Source organism: Solanum dulcamara, chromosome 10, assembly GCF_947179165.1.
Source record: "Solanum dulcamara chromosome 10, daSolDulc1.2, whole genome shotgun sequence".
Lineage (NCBI taxonomy): Eukaryota > Viridiplantae > Streptophyta > Magnoliopsida > Solanales > Solanaceae > Solanum > Solanum dulcamara.
This window is the reverse complement of record NC_077246.1, coordinates 47,096,072-47,119,855: the sequence shown is the minus strand read 5'-3', so window position 1 is coordinate 47,119,855 and position 23,784 is coordinate 47,096,072. Positions and strand designations below refer to the sequence as shown.

Below are 23,784 nucleotides of genomic sequence, written 5' to 3'. Positions count from 1 at the left end.
TTTTTGTTTTGTTTGGTTCCCATTAGCTAAAGTAATAGCTGGGAGAGATTGTGAATGTTTCAATTTCAGAAAAAGTGATTTATTACCACATATATGATCAGAAGGACCAGAGTCCATGAACTATTACCTGCAACAGAAACATCACGTTGTGCAATCAAAGCTACTTGTGGTGACGTTTTCTTACTTGCTCGATACCGGAGGAACTCATCATATTCAGTATGAGCAATATGAGCATTATTGGATGATTGATTAGGTTGAGCCACATATGCCACTTGTGGAGATGTCTGCTTACTTGCACGATTTCGAAGGAACTCATTATATTCCTTTAGAGCAATAGGATCATAACCGGGTGGTGGACCATGAAAAATATAACATGTCATGAGTGTGCCCAAGTTTATGACAATGACTACACTTGTATCGAGGTTTTCCAAAATGCCCTCCTCGCTGATTCTCCATAGATTGATATGTTCATTTTTCTATGATTTGAGATGCAAGAACAAAGAAGTCAATGGTGGGTGATGAGACTATTTTGTGATTGGGAAGCGCGGCAAGACGAAGTAGACGAGAGAATAATTCATCAATTGTAGGAACTACAGGACTAGCTAAAATCTGATCACTCACTGAATCATGGTCAGTAGGAAGTCCAGCAAGTGTAAGAACTAGAAATAACGTCTGTCTGTGCTCTTGTTGTTTTTCCACATTCGTTGTAACTGGCATCAACGTTTCAAATTCCTCCATGACTGCTTGTACCTGTCCAAAGTAAGTAGACATATTGAATTCTTGTTTCTTAAGTTGGTCATTCGAGATATCACATCATAGAATCGAGATATGTTATTAGTGTATAAAGCACGAGCCTTTTCCCAAACTGAATAACATGTATGGGATGGGCGAAACAAGGGCATCAACTTGGAATCTATAGTTCACCATAAGAGACTACATAATAATTGAGTATCAACATTCACTTATTGTGCTTTGACTTTTGCATCTTCCTCACTAGCCTTTCCCTTTTCATCTACCACACAAGCATTATTTGTTAAGTGATCTTGAATACCTTGACCCTTGCACCACAACTAAATCGAAGAAGCCTAAACTAAATAGTTTGAACTTCCCATTAATGGTTCTAAAGTGATTATAGGGGTTGAACTTCCAATCCCCAAATTTTTGGAACCAAAAACATCACACCCAAATGACATGGTGTGAAATTTGTCTTGAAAACAACAAGAAACACCGGATTACAGAGATTTAGTTGCCGGAAAATTTGGATCTCACCAGAAACAGCCTGGAATTCACCAGAACCCTGATTCCGACAATCAAATCTGGTCAAAAACTGCACGGATCTGGTTGGAATGGTTGGACGACCACAACTAAAAAAAATTGCTCAAAAAAATCGTCCGGAGCAGCCCTCACTCGCCGGTGCGTGAGCCAGATCTCATCGGAAGATGGTCACCTTTGATCGGCGCATGAGAGCGCGCGGGGTGACATTTTTCTGTGGTTCTGGCTGGGGTTTGATCGCCTGAGCCTTCCGAGTCTTGTGGTGGTGTTGATTTTCACACAACACCCACAGAACAAAAGATGACACAAATAAGTCCCAATAGCCACCGGAAATTGGCACACAGTGACTTGTTTCTATCTTTGAAGTTTCTCGCCAATGCTCTGATACCATATGAGAAATATAGAAGAAAAATATTATTGAGAACGATATTACACAAAGACCCTATTTATAGATACTATAAAACAATCATATTCCAAGTCAGATACTATAAACTATTCCTATTTCTATTCTTATTATAAGTAGGATTGCGTACACCTATTCCTATTCTAACAACTTTCTTTAGCCAGTGTTGGGACACCATTAAATTTGATTTGGTGGCTACAATGCAGAACTTTCATAAGGCAGAAATGTTTGAGAAGCGCATTAATGCCACCTTTGTGGCTTTAATTCCTAAGAAAGTGGGAGATGTGGAACTGACAAACTTTAGATCTATTAGTCTAATAGGTGGAGTGTATAAGATTAAAGGTAAACTTTTGGCAGAAAGGCTGAAGAAGGTGTTACATAGACATGTAGACAGACAACAAATGACTTTCATAAAAGGTAGACGGATGATGGATGCAGTGCTGATAGCAAATGAATGTGTAGAATCTAGACAAAGAAGCCAGTGCCCTGGAATTCTATGCAAGCTTGATATACATAAGGCCTATGACCACCTAACCTGGAACTTTCTACCTCTTATGATGCAAAGGATGGGTTTTGGAGCCAAGTGGATCAGATGGGTGAAATTTTGCATAAGCACAGTCAAGTTTTCTATTTTAGTCAATAGAACTCCTAGTGGTTTGTTTCCATCCCAGAGCGGACTGAGACAGGGTGATCCTTGTCACCCTTCTTATTCATCTTAGCCATTGAAGGTTTGAGTAATCTGATTCAGACAACAAAGGTGAAGGGTTGGGTAAGGCACTTCCAGATGGACAACAGTGCGCTAAATGGCTTGGAGATCACTCATCTACAATATGCAGATGATACTCTGATCTTTTGTGAAGCAGTGAGAGAGCAAATGTTAATTCCAAGAGCAATATTAATCATATTTGAAGCAGTCTCTGGATTAGACATCAACTAAGGAAAGAGCTTCAATTATCCCATTAATGAGGTGTTTGACGTGGATAGTTTGGCAGAAGTCCTACGTGGTAGAGTAGGGGAGCTACCAACTATATACCTAGGTTTGCCATTGGTGGCCAAGAGCAAATCAAAGGGGATTTGGAATGGAGTGATAGAAAAGTGTGAAAAGAAGTTAACCAACTGGAATAGTCAATACTTGTCTATGGGATGTAGACTAACTATGGTTAACAGTGTGCTTGATGCAATACCTGCTTATGTGATGTCTGTTTTCCCAGTACTAGACAATGTCATAAAGAGAAATATGCTTCGAGAAGAAACTTCTTATGGCAGGGAAATGAAGATAAAAAGAAGTTCCATTTAGTCAAGTGGGAAGAGGTCATAAAAAATAAGAAAGAGGGGGGGGGGGGGAATGGGGATCAGGAACATGAAAAGAGAAAACAAAAGCCTTATGTTAAAATGGTTGTGGAAGTTTATGACAGGAGAAAATATGCTGTGGAAAGAGGTGGTTAGGGCAATATATGAAATGGAGAATAGGTGGATGACAAAGATGGTGACTACTTCGCTTCTCTCCAGAATCAGATTCCAGATGGGTAATAGCATGAAGGTTTTATTCTGGGAGGACGAATGGATAACTCAAAGACCCCCGAAACAATTATTTCCAGACTTGTATGCACTAAGCCTCCAATAAAATGCAAGAGTGTCTGGAATGTGGACAGGACAGGGGTGGAACTTGGATCTTAAGAGGAACTTAAATGATTGGGAGATGGGAAATATAGTGTATTTCCATGACACAATGGCACAATCTAGTAATCCGACTGATAGTGAAGATAAGGTTGTTTGGAAGATTGGCAGCAAAGATGTCTTCAGTGTCAATTCACCTTACAAAGACCTTAATCATTCAAATGACAGGATGGAGCAATGGCCATGGCAGATGATCTGGAGAACTAAAATCTCATACAAGGTAAATTGCTTCACATGGAAGTTCCAACTGTGCTCAAGGGGCTACTTATGTGAGGAACAGGTAGAGATAGTCAACCATTTGCTTTTGCATTGCAAGTGGGCAGATCAACTATGAAGAATATTCAGCAGTCTTAGGAAGATCACTTGGGTGAAACCAAGGAACATAGAACAACTACTAAATTGCTGGATCAATGTGGGAAATACTACAATAAAGGAGGAGAGATGAAGATTGTCCCAGCTTGCATATGGTGGACAATGTGGAAAGAAAGGAATCAAAGGTGTTCTGAGGGCAAGATGAACAATTTACAAATTTAAGATGAATTGTTTAGATCTTTATTAGTTTTGGTGTAAACAGGAAGTATTAGTACTGACAGAAGACCTTTTTGATGATTTAGACTATTGTGACAAAAAGCACAGATAGATTCAATTAGGTTGTAATATGTTTTGGAAGGGGGGCTACATTATTGTAGTATACCTGTGGATATACAGATGAAAAAGTTACCATTTCAAAAAAATTAAAATAAATATACATGTCTTGTCCCGTCATTCATAGTGGGATCGAACCCGCATCTTACTTGGGTCTCTATACTGCTCACGGGACATGGTACGTAAATGTCCATGTATTACTCCGATTTTTTTTTTGGATTGGGGATGATGTGCCCGCCTCTTACCCTGGTCTTTATAACTCCAACATCTGGCTAGATACCTCATTTAGCCAGACAGATTGTGCTCATCTGATAAAATGATAAAGTGAAATAAACATCCAAACAATATCATGTCATAACTCTGAATCTGCTACAACTTTCTAATCATGAGAAAGTACACATAAGACTCTCATGGTCATTTATTAGACACTTGAAACTAGCCAATTTAGCTCGTATTTATGTACTCACACGAACTAATCGGTTTAAATAGACATAAGCATCACATAACATATGCTTCTTATGAAAAACAAGCGAACTGGAGAAAAAGCCTTGCCTTGAAAAGGACAAGCTTTTCTTTTCTTGAAATGCTCAAACTGCTCCAATGACATCTATTCAAAATAATGCTTAGACTATCAAAAACCTTAAATAGCCATTTTCAGATTTTCGGGATGGTCAAAGTCAAACCTTTACCGCTCGGGTCAACTTCAGATCAACTTCAGATCAACCCTTCCTGAATCCACCCAAACACACTCCACCAAATAGTCCTCACCTAGAGGAGTCCGAATATATACTCAAAACCAAATCTTGAAGAGAAACGATGGCTTGACTCATTTCCCAATTCTGGGTAAAATCACCATCCGGTCTACAGGCTCGGAATTTAATAAGACCAGTTCCTACAGGTTATAAATGTCGAGACAGATTTAACGGTGTAATCAAAACCCAAATCCAACCACCTTTAAGAAAAAAACAAGACATTGACCAGAAAATCTGAAATTGCAAAATGAGTTCCGGTGGTACCAAATCACCTCAGAGCCCCTTTGGCAATCCAAACATACACACAATATCAAAATCATCATACGAACCTATCGGAACTTTCAAATGATGAGTCTAAGCTTGTTTACTCAAAACGTAGACTTTGATCAACTCTCTTACCTTTAGGCTTCTAGTTTAAGATCAATAATTCCAGAACACTTCCATACCTCTCGGGATCTGTCCCATCCATACCTCAAGTCTTAAATTACCAAATGTACCACTGGAAGTCGCAAATAGGGGAATGAGGTCCTAGTACTCGAAACAACCTGCTGGGCCGTTACATATCATTGCCTTGTGAAAACTTGAAAATGATTACTTCAGGGTAGAACTTCGATCTGAGTTCCTCCAATTGTTCGTTCACACTGACATTTTCATTTTCCCTGATAACTGTCACAAGGTTGGAGGTTTTTGTGTCTCTTTCAATTTTTATACATTCAATTTTAACCTCCTATTTTTTCAGTCTGAGCATCCCACTTTGTCAAATATTAATTTGGATATACCTGTTGGTGAGCTAGTTGCTATTGTGGGTGGGACTGGAGAAGGAAAGACATCTCTGATTTCAGCAATTCTTGGGGAGCTTCCTCCCTTGGGCAATGCAAGTGTCACTATCCGAGGTTCTATTGCATATGTTCCTCAAGTTTCCTGGATCTTCAATGCCACTGTGAGCTTCAATTTATCTCATTTGTTGTTATGCCTGTAACATAACTCTGTTTATATGAACATGTTATTTCGGGCAGTCATTATAATATTTTGTGGATATTTGTAAAATATGATAAATTATGTTTCTGAATTTATATGGAACAATGCAATTAGCTTTACCTTACTGGTTTTTAGGTACGTGAAAATATATTATTTGGTTCCAACTTTGAACCAACAAGATATTGGAAGGCAATAGATGTCACTGCACTGGACCATGATCTTGAGTTACTTCCAGTTAAGTACGTTTGATGGTAGTGTATTTGTGTCAATATATCTTTGTGATGTGTGTAATTCTCTATTTACTAGTTAGTCTACATGAAACTGATATGTTCACGCATCTAAAACATTCAGGGTCGGGACCTTACAGAAATCGGCGAAAGAGGAGTGAATATTAGCGGAGGACAAAAGCAAAGAGTGTCAATGGCTAGGGCTGTCTACAAAAATTCCGATGTCTATATATTTGATGATCCCTTAAGTGCTCTTGATGCACATGTTGCTCATCAGGTAATTATCGTATATGAATGCCTGGACAAAATCATTTCAGTAAGGGAAAGGGGATATCAACATTCAGAGAAGACTTCAATATCCAATCCTCATATCCACCACCTGTAGATTTTTCCAAATCGACCAACCTCTTTCTTGTATATGTACAGGACTAGTTTGCAGTAATTGGTTTCTTCACAGAATTCATTGATTGCAATTGTTCCATCCTTCTCGTTGCAGTTTGAAAGCATACGCTGGATGCAATTTGGATCTAACTTGCAGTGCAATGGGTTTTTCAGGTTTTTAAGAACTGTTTAAAGGAAGAATTGCAAGGAAAGACTAGGGTGCTTGTGACAAATCAGCTGCATTTTCTACCTCAAGTGGATCGGATCATTTTGGTCTCTGAAGGAATGGTGAAAGAGGATGGGACCTTCGAGAAGCTTTTGGAACATGGCACACTTTTTCCAAAGCTAATGGAAAATGCTGGGAAAATGGAAAGTCATAGTGTTGAAACTGAGTGTGACCCAAACTTTGACAATGAGAGTTCACAGTTTTCGAACACAAGGCATGAGCTCCAAAAAGAAGTAACCTCCGTAACCAAAAGGAAGGCTGGTAAATCTGTTCTTATCAGGCAGGAAGAGCGGGAAACTGGTATTGTCAACTGGAATGTTTTGATGAGGTAATAAGTTATTGTATATGCTTCGAGACATTTATCCTTGGAAATTTTAAGCAAGTCGAGTATCCTAATTTCTTTTGCAGAATTTTAAAAACCGAGAGTTACAACACCACTTACTTATCAAGAGAAAAATTCTAGGCAAAAACTTTTTCTCACATATTCCCCTATGCTGTTCTCTTGCTTCTCCCATTGCATCTAGACACTGGTGGAGAGAAAATGTTATCTTCTATAGTGCAATAGCTTCTAGCATGGAATATTCCATTTCCTTTCTAGTGGTTTGTACCCCTTTAGGAACTCAACGTCATAGTTGAGGTTTTCCCAACCTCCATACTAGGGGACGCATTGGCTCCGATACCACCTGTAACAGCTAGGCCCAACTTCCAAGGTATTCCCTAACGCAACCTTTGAGGCCTCGCGGTTTTCTCCCCTTGATCTTTAGCTCGAAAGGTGTCCCAGAATTGAATTCCTGACCTCGCTCTGTATAACCCCCAAGTTTCTTCTCCCATTCCGATGTGGTATTTATCTAATGTAAGTGATAACAACGAGGTTTAAGTACCCTCAAGGCTAAAAGCTTAAGTACTCTCTTCAGTTGGCACTTTCTTTCCCCTGTAAACAGTGTGGATAACTTTCTGGATTTTGTTAGTTCCCTAACTGGTTACAGAATTTTGCTCTGCTAGCTTCATGTTGATTTTGTTTTGACACAGCTCTTTATTTTCCTTGTAACTTTGCATCTCCTTGATGCCTTTCTAATACAATTTAATTACTTTACCAAAAAAAAAGAAGGAAGTTACCTTATATCAAGGCGTGAACTATGAAACTAGTTACAACTCTATATCTAGAGAAAAAGCAGAAAACAAAAGTCTTAACTTGCTGATTTGATTTTCTGACTTGGTGGAGAACAATCTCTAATTCAGATCAGTTAATTAATCTGGTCAATATGAATCTGATTGATTTGATTTCCTGGTATGATAGAAGAACAATACATCTCCAAATAAAAACCATATCTAACCTAAATATCTAACAAATACCATTCAACTTTGAACCAAGGGCCAATTATGACTATGCTTATAATGGATTTAAGGAAGATTTCACCATATCACCCTTGTAAAAGTTTTCATTTCATTTGTTTAGATGATATAAAAGTAACAGAGTAACTCTCCAATGTTTCATTCATCATCATAGACTCAAGAAAAGATTCTTTAACTATATTTAATAGAAACCCTTAGCTTATGGTTTCAAATGTGCTTTTGTTCAAATTTCCTTTTCAGATACAAAGATGCTTTGGGAGGCTTGTGGGTCGTCCTGATACTGCTTGTCTGCTACACATTGAGTGAAATTCTTCGAGTTCTGAGTAGCACCTGGCTAAGTGTCTGGACAAAAACAAGTTCCTCAAAGAGCAATGGAGCTGGATTTTATATTTTGGTGTATGCTATTTTGTCATTCAGTCAGGTGCGAGTGCACTTTTCCACCTTAATTAATTGCAATCATCGGTGATCATCCTTAATTATTCAAATTGCTGTGCCATAGCTACTTTTCTTGTTCCTCTCTTCCTTACATCTAAAGATGGTTACCAAGCCCTATCTAAAGGAGAAACTTTCCTGCTACGTAATTTATTTCAATAAGCATGAAGTCCAATAATATATTTGTGCATCAGGGAGCTCCTCCATTAACTTAGTATGTTAGCTTTTCAGTTGAAAATGAAGACAAAGAAACAGTAGATTTCCTAAATGTCATTATGTTTCTTCAGAGAGTATTGTGCAACTCTCAAGTCCATGAATATAAATTAAAGGAGGCTCATTCTGGATTCACTTTCTACAGGTGATTGTAACACTGGCAAATTCCTTCTGGTTGATTATCTCAAGCCTAAATGCAGCTAAAAGGATTCATGACTCCATGCTGCATTCGATACTTCGAGCACCAATGGTATTCTTCCACACTAATCCATCTGGACGCATAATCAACAGATTTGCAAAGGATCTTGGAGATATTGATCGCAATGTGGCAAATATTGGTAATATGTGTCTCAGCCAATTGTGGCAGCTGCTCTCGACTTTTGTTCTAATTGGAGTCGTCAGCACTATATCTATGTGGGCCATAATGCCACTTCTAATTCTATTTTATGCTGCCTATTTATATTATCAGGTTCGCTAAACTCCATATGTTTTGTTACCCGTTGTTTTCTCTCTTCCTCTGCATATTGTTTTCTTTGCTTGCCTTGAGCTCCTTTATTTATGTTGAGTCCCAGATTGGTGCTTTAGGGGTGGGAAAATCTCTTGGGCTTCCCTCATGAGCTATCTTTTGGAGTTGAGTTAGGCCCAATGTCTATTTCTATCATGGAATCAGAGCTATGCTTATCCCTGTTTCTTGTTTGCCTGATGTTGGAACCTCATCTTATATTTTGTCCACTCTTCAGATGTTCAATCTTAGACATATGGGGGAAGGGAGTGTTTAGTCCCACTTTAGTCATTAGGGGTGGGGTACTGTCTCTTTATAAGGTCTTAAGCAATCCTTCTATCATGAGCTAGATTTTTGGAGTTGAGTTAGCCTAAGTTCCGTTTCTTTACTCTCTCTGTCCCATTTTATGTGGCATCCTTTCATTTTTAGTCCATCCCAAAAAAAATGTTACCCTACCTAATTAGAAGCATTTTTAACTTTAAAATTCCCCTTTTATCCTTAATGAAATGATTTACAACCAAACAAATATCTAAGGATTATTTTAGACCACAAGTTTCAAAAGTCTTTCTTTTCTTCTTAAAATACTGTGTCAAATCAAACAGTGCCACATAAAATGGAATGGAGGAAATATTAATCTTTGCAACTTCAAAAAACTCAAAGGGTGCAGAAAGTTCTACCATTTAGAGAAGCAACATTTATAGTGATACTAGTTTTGACGCACGTGCATTGCACATAAATACCAAATCATGTAGCACACTATTTTTTAAAATAATGTCAATATTATTAAACCAAAAGTTTAAATAAACGATTATAAATGGAATAATAAAGTGTAAGTTCCTATAAATATTAGATGTAACAATATCCGAAAATATCTATATCTAGATATAAATAAGGTGTTGTGGCACCTCTTTATGACTTCCAATTATATTTATCTTTTTTCTCGTTTTTTTGATTTTTTTCTCATATTAAAATTTATTGTGATATGTAAAAACAAAAAAAGTCGCTCTTAAAATCTCTTAATTACACCTATTGAATATACCTTCTCCTCCCTCCCCTATAATTCATTGCTTAATTATTGTTGTATTGTTGGAGTTCATGCTTTAATGTAATAAAAATAAAAATAAATAATTAAATAAATATAAAATATGGATTTATAGTAATTTAACATTCAAGTTAGGGGTGTTCAAATTTTGCTGAACTTAGAAAATTCGTAGTTTAAAAATGTGAAGAAGCCCCCCCATTAATAACCAACCAAGGGTAGTATGAACATGTGCTTGTTATGCATTATGAAAAGTCACAACCCTTCGAAAAAAAGTCACAACCTTTCAATATGAACAAGCTGGTCACAATCCTTTGGAAAAGTCACAATCCTTTAATGTGAAAAGGTATTTGCTTTTAATATATTATAATATAAATAAATATGAAATATCAAAAATATACTAAATTGAGTGTTTTAAGAGAAGAATATAAAACTTAAATAATCATAGTTTAGAAATGTGAGGAAACTGCTCTATTTATAGATAACAAAAGGTAGTATGAACATGTGTTTATTGTGTCTTAGCAGAAAAGTCACAATCCTTTAGAAAAGTCATAACCCTTCAGAAAGGTCATAACACATCAGAAAAGTCACAACTATTTGAAAATCATAACCCTTCGGAAAAGTCACGGTACTTCAATGTGAAAATGTGTCTGCTTTTAATATAATATAATATAATATAAATAAATAAATATAATATAAAATATAGAAGATATAATTATTGTTGTATTGTTGGAGTTCACGCTTTTGGTATAATATAAATAAAATAAATAAATAAATTTAAAATATAGAATATATACTAATTAAGTGTTTTTAGTTGGGGGTGTTATAGTTATTTAATAGTCCAGTTAGGGTGTTCAAATTCTATTGTAAAAAAAAATGTAGTTTAAAAATGTAAGGAAACGCCTCTATTTAGTACCAACTAAGGGTAGTATGAACAAGTGTTTATTATGCCTTATAGGAAAAGTCACAACCTTTCAGAAAAGTCACAATTATTCGGAAAGGTCACAATTCATTGGAAAAGTCACAACTCTTTATAAAAATCACAACCCTTTGAAAAAGTTACAGCCCTTCAATATGAAAAAAGTGTCTGTTTTTAATATAATATAATATAAATAAATAAATATAGTATAAAATATACTCCCCGTCCCATTTTGTTTGAGTTAGTTTGACTTGGCACGGAGTTTAAGAGAAAAAAATAATTTTGAAATTTGTGGTCTAAAATAAGTGATGGATGTTTGTGTGGCTATAAAACATTTCATTAAGGGTAAAATGAGCATTTTAAAGTTAAGTTGTTACTTAATATAAAATTGTATCATTCCTTTTGGGACTAACAAAAAAGGAAAGTGAGTCATATAAACTTAGACAGAGGCAGTAGAAGATATACTAAATTGGGTGTTTTAAGAAGAATAATAGAAAACTTCGAAAATTCATAGTTTAAAAATCTGAGGAATCCCCTTTATTTATAGCTGACAAATGGTAGTATGAACAAGCCAGTCACAACCCACAACCTATTAATGTGAAAAAGTGTCCGCTATTAATATATTATAATATAAATGTAAATAAATAAGAGATAAATGTCAAAAACACACTTGAACTATCACCTTTTTTGAGTTTCATAGTTAAACTATTCGGAGTGTGAGTTTCGTACCTAAACTATCATTTATTAGTTTGAAAAACATACCTTTCTTTTATTACACTCTCATCATGGTGTGTGTACTATACTGTCTCTTTTATTTTTGAAAAAAATTGCCACATCACACTCCACATGGACAAAACATTTCACCTTAACAAAAATTAAATAAATTATTAGTATCAGTTAAAGTTAAATATTAAAGTATTACTATCCCAAAAAAAATAATTATAAAATAAAATATAAAATATTTCCCCCCACTCCACCACTTCCTCTTACCCTACCCTACTCCCCCAAATTTGTAGTTTATTTTTTAATTTTCTATGTAAAAATTTTGAAAGAAATTCTTACTTCATCTCCTCCCCCTTCATATAATAATTTAGATATTGTTAGTTTTTTAAAAGAAATAATTCTATCTCACCCACCTAACCCTTCGCTTTCAATTTTTTTCTCACTTTGTGTTATATATATACACACATACACACACTTGCCGCAAGACTTTTTTTAAAATAAAAATTTTATTTTTGTTATATTCGTTATGCAAGCAGGAAAAAATATTTTCCTAAAAATACATGTACATATCTTACACAAAATGAGAAAAATATAAAAAAAATAAAAATAAATTAGGAGTGGAGGTTAGGTGGGGTGGGTAGAGTTTTATTTCTTTTTAAAATAAAAATAATATCAATTTTTTTAGGAAGGAGTGGGAGAGAAGGTGAAGTCAGAATTTTTGAAAAATATTTTATAAAAGAAATTTTAAAAAATATAAGGACTGGGGATTGTCGTCTTGTCGGGGGACACGGGGGGGGGGGGGGGGGAGAGGTGGTAGAGTTGGGTGAGAATCATATTTTAAATTTTATTTTAAAAAAATAATATTTTTTTTTGGATAGTAATACTTTTAAAGTATATTTTATTTTGTCATTGTGGAGTTTTATTCACGTGCAATGCCATGTGGCAAGGTTTTTTCAAATAAAAGAGAGTGTATTACACACAACACTGAGGTGTGTTTTTCAAACTAATAAGTGATAGTTTAGGTATGAAACTCACACTCCTAATAGTTTAGGTATTAAATTCAAAAAAAAAGTGATAGTTTAGGTGTGTTTTTGACACTTATCTCAATAAATAAATATAAAATAATAAAGATATACTACATTGGGTGTTTTAAGAAGAATAAAAAACTTTTAAAAAATTATAGGTTAAAAATATGAGGAAACTGCTCTATTTATAGACAATAAAGGATAGTACGAAGATATGTTTATTGTTCCTTTTCAGAAAAGGCACAATCCTTTTAAAAAGGTCAAAACTTATCGGAATAATCACAACTCTTTGGATAGTCACAACCATTCGATATGTCACAACCCTTCAATTTGAAAAGGTATCTGCTTTTAATATAATATAATATAAATAAATATAATCTAAAATATAGAAGAGATACTAAATTGAGTGTTTTACAAAGAATAAATATAATATAATATAAAATATAAAAGATATACTAAATTTAGTGTTTTAATTTATATTAAAGTAATATAACATTCAAGTTAGGGAGTTTATTCTTTTAAGGTAGTATAGATAGAAGATAAATAATTCAACTTCCCAATTGATGTCATGTTCCCTCCTGAGGTCATGAAATACTCCTGTTGACCTGACTAATATTTGACGATTTGGAATGTCGAAATCTACAATTTGTCATCCCTATCTCCTTAAATACTCCCACTGTGAAATGGCAATGTCTAAATATGCCCATCGTGAAGTGGCGTTGTTTGATCAGAACTGAACTGCCTGAACACCTAGGAATTATTGTCATTTACCTACGCCTAGTGCTGGTCAAATGAGCGCATATATAATCAACCCACACAACCCACCCATATTTTAATGGGTTAGGGAGTGATCTTTTAATGGGTAGAATTTGGGCTTCAACCCATATTAAACCGGTAAGAATATGAGTACACATGAGTAATATATTGGCAAAAAATAGAAATCGAGGGATCATTGGTACGAAGGAAAACATTTTCTTTCCAATTTTCTCATGTTTGGTTGTCAATGTTTTCCAAATCAACCTATTTTCCTCCAATTTAAGGAAAATGACTTTCCTACATTAAGGAAAACATTTTTCAAAACTCTCTTTCAACCTCACCACCCCCACAACCACCAACTAAAAGTCTACGGTTCCATTGCGTGTTCGAATTGTTGGTGCATAGCTTGAAGGGTGAAGTCATTCCTTCCTTTGATCTCGGCTTCTAAACGAGCCCTTTCCTCCTCACCACCTGAATTAGACATCTAAAACAAAGAACAAATTATCAAGTATCACACTTTTAATATGGCTTTTACCCTCTTTTAAACTCACCACCACCCAGATGCTATAGACCGTAGACCCTTGACTCGCAACCTCTCAACCTACCTCCCCACCTCCACCCTATCCTTCCCCTAGACCACACCCTCTCCCATAACCCACCACTCACTCCTCCCCTCTACCCCCCCTCCCCGGCTTTAGACTTAACCCTGCACACCTCCACCTCTCTGCTGAGGGTAACCCCTCATTTACCCTCCATCAAGACTCGAACTTTCGACTGCGACCTAACTCTTGATCTTGACCTTGATCCCAACACAGATTCGAGACCCGACTTCTAACCCCAAGTTGGAACCTTGATCCAAGCCCCACTCTCGATAAAAGACCCGACTTCGAACTAGACCTTAATCTCAAAATGGGTCCCGATCCTAATTCGGGACTCGACTCTTGAACCATATCCCAACTCCTGACCTATGGAGTCAATATTCGACTCAAGACCCGAGATTTGGCCACGACCCTAGTTCAGGACTAGAATCTTAACCCCTACTCAAGACCTAATTTGACTCTCGACTCGAGATTTGACTCCTGATCTCGACCCAAGAATCAATTCGAGACCTTACTCCCCACTCCAAACATAACCCTTGACACGCGACTCGACTCCTAACCCCAACTCGAGGTTCAGACTTGGGACCCAACTCTCAACCTTGATCCTAGATTTGAAACGAGACTTGACTTCGGACTTGGAAGCCAACCCCCGACCAAGGAAACAAAACCTAGACCCAGGAACCTGACTCCAACCCGACTCGACCACAGTTTTAGACTTGAATCATGATCCCATCGTGGGAACGAACGAGACCTAACCCTGACCTGAAACCCGACTCAGGACTGACTCCCGACTCCCACCTAGCAGCCCACCCGGGATCCAATGTTGACCCGAGCCTTGGGTCCCAACTCTCGGCCCCAACCCAGGATCTGATCCCGACCTAACCCCAATCCAGTAATTGGCTCCTAATCCCAACCTAGGAATCGACCTAACAGCTGACCCCAGACCTGACTCCCGATTTCCTACCCTGACCCAGGAACTAACCATAGACATGACACAGGAATTGTACTTTGACTTCGAATGTAATGTATATAAACATTAACTCATAAAAATATGGGTAAATATGCGTCAACCTGTCTTTTCCCCAACCCATTTTGTCACCAACCCACTTTTACCCATATGAAATATGGCAAGTCAAATTATTAGCCAATTTATGTTGACCCATTTTCACCCTGCCCATTTTGACCCTACCCGCTTATTTGCCACTACTACCTAAGCCCTTATTATGAAAATGCTGAAAGAGATACTTGAAGTTATCAATGCTCTCTTGTTTACTATCTATGTAACTATATCTTCTTCATAGACTACCAAATGGATGAACAAATCAAAGGCTGTATTAATAAAAGACATAGTGATCAGTTTTGGTACGTATGCTACTCTTGCTAAAGTATACTCAAAGAGACTGTTTTAAACCTTATAAAGATCGTCATAATCGGCATTCGAGTTCACTATACTCTACTTGAGCAACAGAGCCCACAATTTCTCAATACACCTCATAATCAAAAGCACCATGAAGCAGCACATTTTTTATTCCAATTGACGAAGGGGACAGCGATGAACAACTGTCATGGATAAGAGCAGCCGGGAAAAGACGATTGAAAGAATGTATCATGATAGTCAAGCAAATATAGCCACCAGATGGGCCTCATATGGATCAATCTGACCATCTGAATCAGCGTATACTCCTGCAGTGTACAATAGTTTTACTCGGAGCAGAGTAATAAGTTCCCAAGTACCACTAGAGTATAAAGAAAATCTCCTTAACCATATCCCCTATCTCCATAATCTGAGATGGTAGAACAGAAGAATTCATTAATGGTGGGAGATCATTGTGTGACTAGGAGTAGTAAGACATAGTAAGCGAGAGAATGCTTAATCTATTGTCAGAATGGTCGGACTGGCAAAATCTGGTCTTGCACTGAATCAATACCACTTAGAAGCTTGACAAGTGTAAGAAGAAGAATGTCCTTTTTTGCGTTTTAACTGTTTCTCAATAATGGCAGAGACTGGCATCAACTTATTGAACCCCTACCTCCCTTAACTTAACCTAAATAAATAGACTTGTTTAGCTCATGCTTTTTCATATCCTGTTATTCTAGACACTGTTAAAGAAATGGAACATTGGGCCTCACTCAACCCCATAAGGCTAACTCAAGAGGTGATGGTTTCCCAGGCCATATTAAAGAGACCAACCCATCCCTTAAAGGGCCGATGTGGGACTCTTTACACACCCTGTCATGCCCAAGACTGGACATCTGATGTGTGGGCAATTTAATATGCTGGCTCAACCTTGGAAATGTGAATTGGGATGGGCTGCTCTGATAAGTGATATGACGGTAAAGAAATGGATATTGGTCCTAAGTCAACCCCAAAAGCTAGCTCAAGAGTGAGGATTGCCTGACCATATTAAAGAGACCAGCCCGTCCCTTAAAGGGACAATCTGGGACTCTTCACAGAACCAATACAAAAATAAACTATAAACATCATTAGTATATAAGGAAGGTCAATAGCCTAATTGACACCTCTACTTCTTTGGTTGTGACATTCTGCATCTTTACTCTATGGTATACATCTGAACACCTGAATCTGTTCAACACTAGTAATTTAAACTCCTCTGATCATGAATGTTTCACACTTGATTGACGTGGCTGACACATCAGATCCATATCCTTTACCACATATTTTAGTCTCTATTCAGTCAATAACATACATAAAACATAAAAATTTGGAGATACAATGAAGTTATTAGCATATTAAGCAAATAGAGATACAATGTCTCTTTAAGAAATTGTAGGATATTACTACATTTGTCTCTCATCAGTTGTGTAGGGTTTCCAAATGTGTTTATGATGTCCTAGGCTACTCCATTCATTACCTTAAGTTTTGGGTTGAATGCTTATATTCTTTCACATGGTATTAGAGTCAAACTTTGATGAGCCCTTTTTCTCTCTTCATGCCTATCATTCTTGGCTTCTCCTGTCAACTGAGACAATAAGCTTCTCTGGGCTTCTTTTTTAATTAAACCCATCGAACCACTAGTATTTCCCTGAGCCCACTTATTAGCTCTTTTACTCCACTCCAGGCCCGCTCCTGTTGAGCCTCATGTCTCTCTACTTTAGGACCAAATGGAGGCAAGGGAAAAGAAAAACGAAATCAGATTCACGTGTAAATCCCATAATCGAGTTACACGTACAGGAGGGTACTAAAGAATGCTACATCGTCCCTTATTGGCTGCCTAAGGGTTTCTAAATGGATTGTAATGATACTAGGCTACTCCATCCATTACTTCAAGGTTTAGGGTAACATGCTCAGATTAGGTTTAACACTTTAGTTGTTTCAATTTATTTGTCTTAGTTATAATTTGAACAGTTAAGTTTTTTTTTAAGTATAATTTTTTCAAATACTTCTTAAATATTTGATTTGATAATTATTAGGACTTATAGTAGATTTTTTGAAAAACAAATTTGGGAAACTAAAATACAAAAATTGATTTTTTTAAAGGAAAAACTACATAGATTATCTATCCATTTTCCCCCCATTGTTGAGGGGCAAAATTTAGTCATTCCAATATCAATGATAAGTGCATATTTAGAACCAAGTTTTTTATAAAAATTAGTTTTTGTATTAGTCCTGTACCCTTGTATTTCCGATTTGGTTTTCAGGACTACATGTGAAAAGTCTTCCTTCTCTTTAACTTTAATACTTCAGTTCGTCCGTGCCTGTGTGCCCTGGCTGTTGTTTTAGATTAAGCAGATACTTTTGTACCCTTGTATTTCCTTTCCAGCTTTCAGAACTACATCCTGAAAGGTCGGGCCTGTTTGTATGTATACTTAACCTCTAAGTGATTGTGTGCCTCTGGCTGTTGTTCTTGATTAAGCAGATACTGCTTCTGTCTTCTTCCCATTCTTCTAGGCATATTACCCAATCATATGTACCATCTATGATAATTTATCAACTGTTGGTTTTACATTATTCTATATTGAGGATCAGATGATATACTTTGTATGTTTCACAGAATACATCCCGCGAAGTGAAACGTCTAGATTCCATTACCAGGTCCCCTGTGTATGCACAGTTTGGTGAAGCCATAAATGGTTTATCAACCATCCGTGCATATAAAGCACATGACCAGTTAGCTTCCATTAATGGAAAGTCTATGGACAACAATGTCAGGTTCACTCTTGCCAACACAAGTACAAATCGCTGGCTTACCATAAGGCTTGAAACACTAGGAGGCATAATGATCTGGTTGACTGCAACTTTTGCCGTTATACAGAATGGGAGAGCAGACGACAAGGTTGCGGTTGCTGCTACTATGGGTCTGCTCCTAAGTTATTCTTTGAATATTACTACCTTACTCAGCAATACTCTGAGACAAGCAAGCAGAGCTGAAAATAGTTTAAATGCTGTTGAGCGTGTTGGTACATATATAGATTTTCCATCAGAGGCTCAAAATGTTATTAGCAGCCGGACTCCTCCAGACTGGCCATCATCAGGGTTCATCAAATTTGAGGATGTTGTCCTACGTTACAGACCTGGACTTCCTCCTGTCTTGCATGGTTTGTCATTCGAAGTTTCTTCAGGTCAGAAAGTTGGCATTGTTGGAAGAACTGGTGCTGGAAAATCGAGCATGCTTAACGGTTTGTTTCGAATTGTGGAACTTGAAAGAGGGAGAATATTGATTGATGGTTGTGATATTGCTAATATTGAACTGACAGTTCTTCGAAGTGCTCTTAGTATCATACCCCAATCGCCAGTTCTTTTCTCTGGTAAGTAATTTTCTTTCAGCTGTTTTCGGTACTACGTCACTCTTCCACAGCCCAGGATTGACACAAATTGAAAAAATATAATATGCCACTCAAAATTGATGCATGCAATAAAGCATTTTTGAATCTGTCTACGCAATCAGTTGTGAATTATATTATGAGCAAACATGTGTGTTTATGTGTCACGATCCGAGTCTACACCCTAGGTGTGACCGGCACTTGGAACCACAAGTAGCTCCAAGTGGACCCTTGGCATAGCATATTTATGGAACAAAATCTCACAACTGATCGGAAGCTGGACATGACTAAATGGGCAATAATCCTTTTAACTTATAACAGGATAAAACAACTGAAAATCCATGGAGATCTGAAACAACTAATGTTTGAATTAAGCGTCTAATAACTGAAAGAAATAAATTCGACGGAAATGGCGCCCAGCTACCCATAAAATGGAACAATAGTTTGAAATAAATCTAAACTACTAACCTACTCCATGAAGTCCTCGAATGAGGAGGACTCACCAACTGCTAAACGGAGAAGATGCAATTGTCTAGCCTACTCTTCCTTAAATTGATAAAGTTTCTCTAGTATCTTTGAATTATTTTCTTATATCGTTTTTGGTATAATCATTTTAGACATAAATGAACTCAACTCCTTGAAAACATGCATGAATAATTTGATTTATTGAAAATCTAACCAACGCCTAATTAAAATTTTCCTATGGGTTCTATATCCAAATCTTTAAAAAGGTCACTATATTACTATTTAGACCGCGTACACTTGCGTGTGCATTTGTACGCAATGCGTTTTTGGCGCCGTTGCCGGGGAAAATATTTTAATTTATGTTCGTGTTAGTAATTTGATCTTAGCTTTTACTTATGGTAGGAGAATTTACAAAGGCACACTGGATAGAAGTGGGAACATTGTCGAGCCGCTAACTGAGCATGAAAGATTTCTGCATCAGCAAAGAAGGAGAAAAACTGCCCTATATCCCATACCATAAGTAAATATGGGTGATACTAATGAAGTGCCTATAGAGGTACCTGTAGAGATGGTAGCTAGGACAGTACATGATGTGGCAGACCCACTCACAGCGAATGTCACCTCCATCATTCAGAAACCACCAATTGGAGGAAGATTTGAACTGAAATAGAACATGATATAGCTGCTGTACTATAATGGGTGGTTTACCAGTCGGCCTAATGAATATCCCCAAGTCTATATTTAGAACTTCTTGGAGATTAGCAACACTTATATGCCTATTGGGGTTTCTCATGACTATGTGAGGTTAACATTGTTTCCTTTTTCTTTGTTAGGGAAAGCTAAGAGGTAGTTGAATTCAAAACCACCAAATTCAATCACTTCATGGAATGATTTGGCTAACAAGTTTCTTATCAGGTTCTTTTCTTTGGGAAGACAACTAAGTTGATGGATGAAATTTTAAGCTCTAAATAAAAATATAGAGAAAATTTGTACTAATCTTGGGACAGGTTTAAATCTTTACTCATTAGTTGTCCTCACCATTATCAAGCTAATGAGGTGTTGGTTCACATCTTCATAGAAGGGTTGGAACCCAAAACCCAAAATTCTTCTTAACTCTACGGTAGATGGACATGCACTAGAGAAAATAGATGATGATCTCGGTTACATTGCTTAATCGCATATCTCAGGAAAATACTAAGTAGAACGGTGGAAACTCTAGACTTGTGGTTCAAAATAAAGCAGGCATGTTGGAAGTTGATATGTTGAAAGAATTGATAGAACACATTGCTGCAATGTATTTCAACACTTTAGCGAAAGGACAACAGCAAGCTCCGGTGAATATAGTTCTACAACAACACATGTGGTGCAAAGTGTGGTAGAATATTATAGAGCTAATCCTTAGTTGATGAATTTCATAGGTAATGCACCTAAGGGTGGAGGTAATTAGAACTATGGAAATACTTACATCCCAAATTGGAGAAACCATCCAAACTTTTGATGGGGTGGAAATCAGCAAAACCAACATCAATGGCAGACAAAATTCAGACCACAAGGAAGTTAGCAGTAGTACAACAATCAAGGCCACAGTCCATATAGACCACAAGGAGGAGGCCAACACTATAATCAGTAAGACTAGAGTAACAACAATCAAGTAGTGCAGGAAATATGCGTATGGAAGACATTGTTAAAGAACTAATGAATGACCAAGCTAAGCTAGCTGCAGATGTTCATCAGTATCATATCACTACTCAAAATTTAGAGAAACAGGTGGGACAAATAGCAATTGCTCAAAATTCTCGCCCACAAGGTGTTTACCAGGTAATACTGATCCAAACCCCAAGTAGGTAAATATTGTGAGTACAGGAAGTGGATGAGCACTAGTTAAGCTAGCGCCATAAAGCACAGGTAGTGAAGGCAAAGGTAAAGCTGTGGAGATTGAACCTAGTGAATCTAGCCGACCATAGATGGAGCTAGAGCTAAAAATAAAATAACTTCCCCTATTCCAACAAAAATTTAAAAAGAAGAAAGAGGAGGAATATTTTGAAAAATTAATAAACATGCTTACATAGGTACACATTATCTTACCTTTGATTGATGTGTTGCAGGGCATTCCAAAATATGACAAGTTTGTCCAAGATATTATGGCCAACAAGAGAAAGTTAGTTGAATTTGAAACAGTGGCACTCACTAAAGAGTCTAGTTCAAGAATCTTGAACAAAGTTAAGCTTTCAGCTAAACAAAAAGATCCAGGTAGTTTCAAGGTATAGGTAACCATTGGTAAGTACAGTAATGTAAGATGTCTCTGTGATATAGGTGCAAGTATAAACTTGATGCCTAGATCTATGCTTAGGAAATTAGGTCTAGGAGAACTTAAATCAACCATAATTTTGTTATAATTAGATGATCGTTCTATAGCTAGACCTGATGGTATTATTGAGGATGTGTTAGTTTAAGTGGGATCCCTCATCTTTTCTATTGATTTTATTGTATTAGATTTTGAGCCTGACCCAGATGTTTTTTTATCCTCGAGCATCCTCTCTTAGCATCAAGCGATATACTTAGGGATGTAGATGTAGGTAGATTGACTATGAGAGTACATGAATAAGTGGATGTGTTCGATGTATATCAGTAACTAAAGTTCCCTGCAGTCTATAAAGAGTTGTCTTCTATAACTATCATTGATGAGGAAGTCTCAGCTCAATCCATTTTAGTAAAAGATCCTTTGGAAAGAGTCGTGATGGGTAAAGATATTGAAGAGGACATAGAAGCTACAGAGTTAGCTAGTGATCTTGACATGCCAAATTTCAGTATATGGAGAAAGAATATGGAACCTTTGAATAGGGAATTGGGTCCTTCACCCAAGCCATCTCTGCAAGAAGCTACTAAATTGGAGTTGAAGGAACTTCCAGCACACCTCAGGTATGCTTTTCTTGGAGTGAATAATACCTTACCTGTAATTCTCTCATCATCTTTGTTTAAGATGTAGGTCACAACATCATATGAGGTATTAAAAAGGCATAAGAAGGCAATTGGATGGCAAATAGCTGATCTTCACGGTATTAGTCCCATTTTGTGCATGCATAGGATTTTCATGGAAGAAAGACATAAGGCTAGTGCACAAATACAATACCAGTTGAACCCTATCATGAAAGAGGTGGTAAAGAAAGAGATAATTAAGTGTCTAGATGCAGGCATAATATACCCAATCTCTGACAGTAAGTAGGTAAGCCAGTTTAATGTGTACTAAAGAAAAGGGAATGACTGTAGTGACTAATAAGAAGAATGAGTTAATCCCCACAAGAATAGTAACTGTTTGGCATATATGGATGGACTAAAGAAAGTTAAATCATGCCACAAGGAAAGATCACTACCATGTACTATTTATTGACCAAATGCTTAACAGGTTAGCAGGTCCAGAGTACTATTATTTATTGTATAGGTATTCGGGTTACAACCAGATTACCATTGCACCGGAGGACCAGGAAAAGAAAACGTTCAAATGCTCATATGGTACATATGCATTTAACCGTATGCCATTTGGTCTTTGCAATGCTCCTGCAACTTTTCAAAGGTGCATGATTTCTAGATTTCCTGATATGGTGGAAGAGTTTGTAGAGATTTTTTTGGATGACTTTTCAGTATTTGGAGAGTCTTTTGATCTTTGTTTGCATAATCTAGAGAAAGTACTAGCAAGGTATGAGGAAACAAATCTTGTCTTAAGATAGAAAAAATGTCATTTCTTAGTAAAGGAGGGTATTGTGTTGGGGCACAAAGTAACAAAAGATGGTTTGGAGGTAGACAAAGCTTGAAGTAATCGAGAAGCTTCCACCACCGATTTCAATGAAAGGTGTCCGCAGCTTTTTAGGTCATGTCGAATTCTATAAGTGATTCATCAAAGATTTTTCAAAGATCGCCAAACCCATTTGCAGGTTATTAGAAAAGGAGTTAAAATTTATTTTTGATGATAAATGTTTATAGGCCTTTGAACTGTTAAAGAAGAAGTTGATTGAAGCCCCAATTCTGATAGCTCCTGGCTGGGATCTACCTTTAGTGGTAATGTGCGATGCAAGTGACACAACAGTTGGAGCAGTGATGGGACAAAGAAAGGACAAAACTATCCACTCTATCTATTATGCCAGCAAGACTTTTGACTCAGCTCAGGCAAACTAGACTGTCATAGAAAAAGAGATACTAGCATTAGTTTATGCATTTGATAAATTTTGCTCCTACCTGGTAGGTATAAAAGTGATTGTTTATACTGACCATGCAACCCTCAAGTACTTGTATAATAAGAAGGATGTGAAACCTAGATTAATCAGATTGATCTTACTACTCCAAGAATTCGATATTGAAATCAAATATAGGAGGGTATGCGAAAATCAAATAGCAAACCACCTATTAAGATTAGAGGATTC

General features: G+C 36.8%; 1 protein-coding gene across 4 annotated transcripts in view; it reads left to right on the top strand.

Moving 5' to 3' along the window:
- The window catches only part of LOC129871280 (ABC transporter C family member 12-like), a 60,212-nt gene extending 40,338 nt beyond the window's left edge, over window positions 1-19,874 (top strand). For 3 of the 4 annotated variants that reach the window (XM_055946184.1, XM_055946185.1, XM_055946182.1), the window contains 8 exons: window positions 5,489-5,689; window positions 5,863-5,961; window positions 6,079-6,231; window positions 6,510-6,889; window positions 8,155-8,335; window positions 8,705-9,028; window positions 18,136-18,889; window positions 19,772-19,872. In XM_055946184.1, the coding sequence (XP_055802159.1) occupies window positions 5,489-5,689; window positions 5,863-5,961; window positions 6,079-6,231; window positions 6,510-6,889; window positions 8,155-8,335; window positions 8,705-9,028; window positions 18,136-18,889; window positions 19,772-19,824 (2,145 nt within the window). In that variant the 3' untranslated portion in view covers window positions 19,825-19,872. Of the gene's footprint in view, window positions 1-5,488; window positions 5,690-5,862; window positions 5,962-6,078; window positions 6,232-6,509; window positions 6,890-8,154; window positions 8,336-8,704; window positions 9,029-18,135; window positions 18,890-19,771 lie in introns of all 4 variants that reach the window. The other variant, XM_055946183.1, reaches the window with a different exon arrangement.
- Window positions 19,875-23,784: the final 3,910 nt, after the last annotated feature.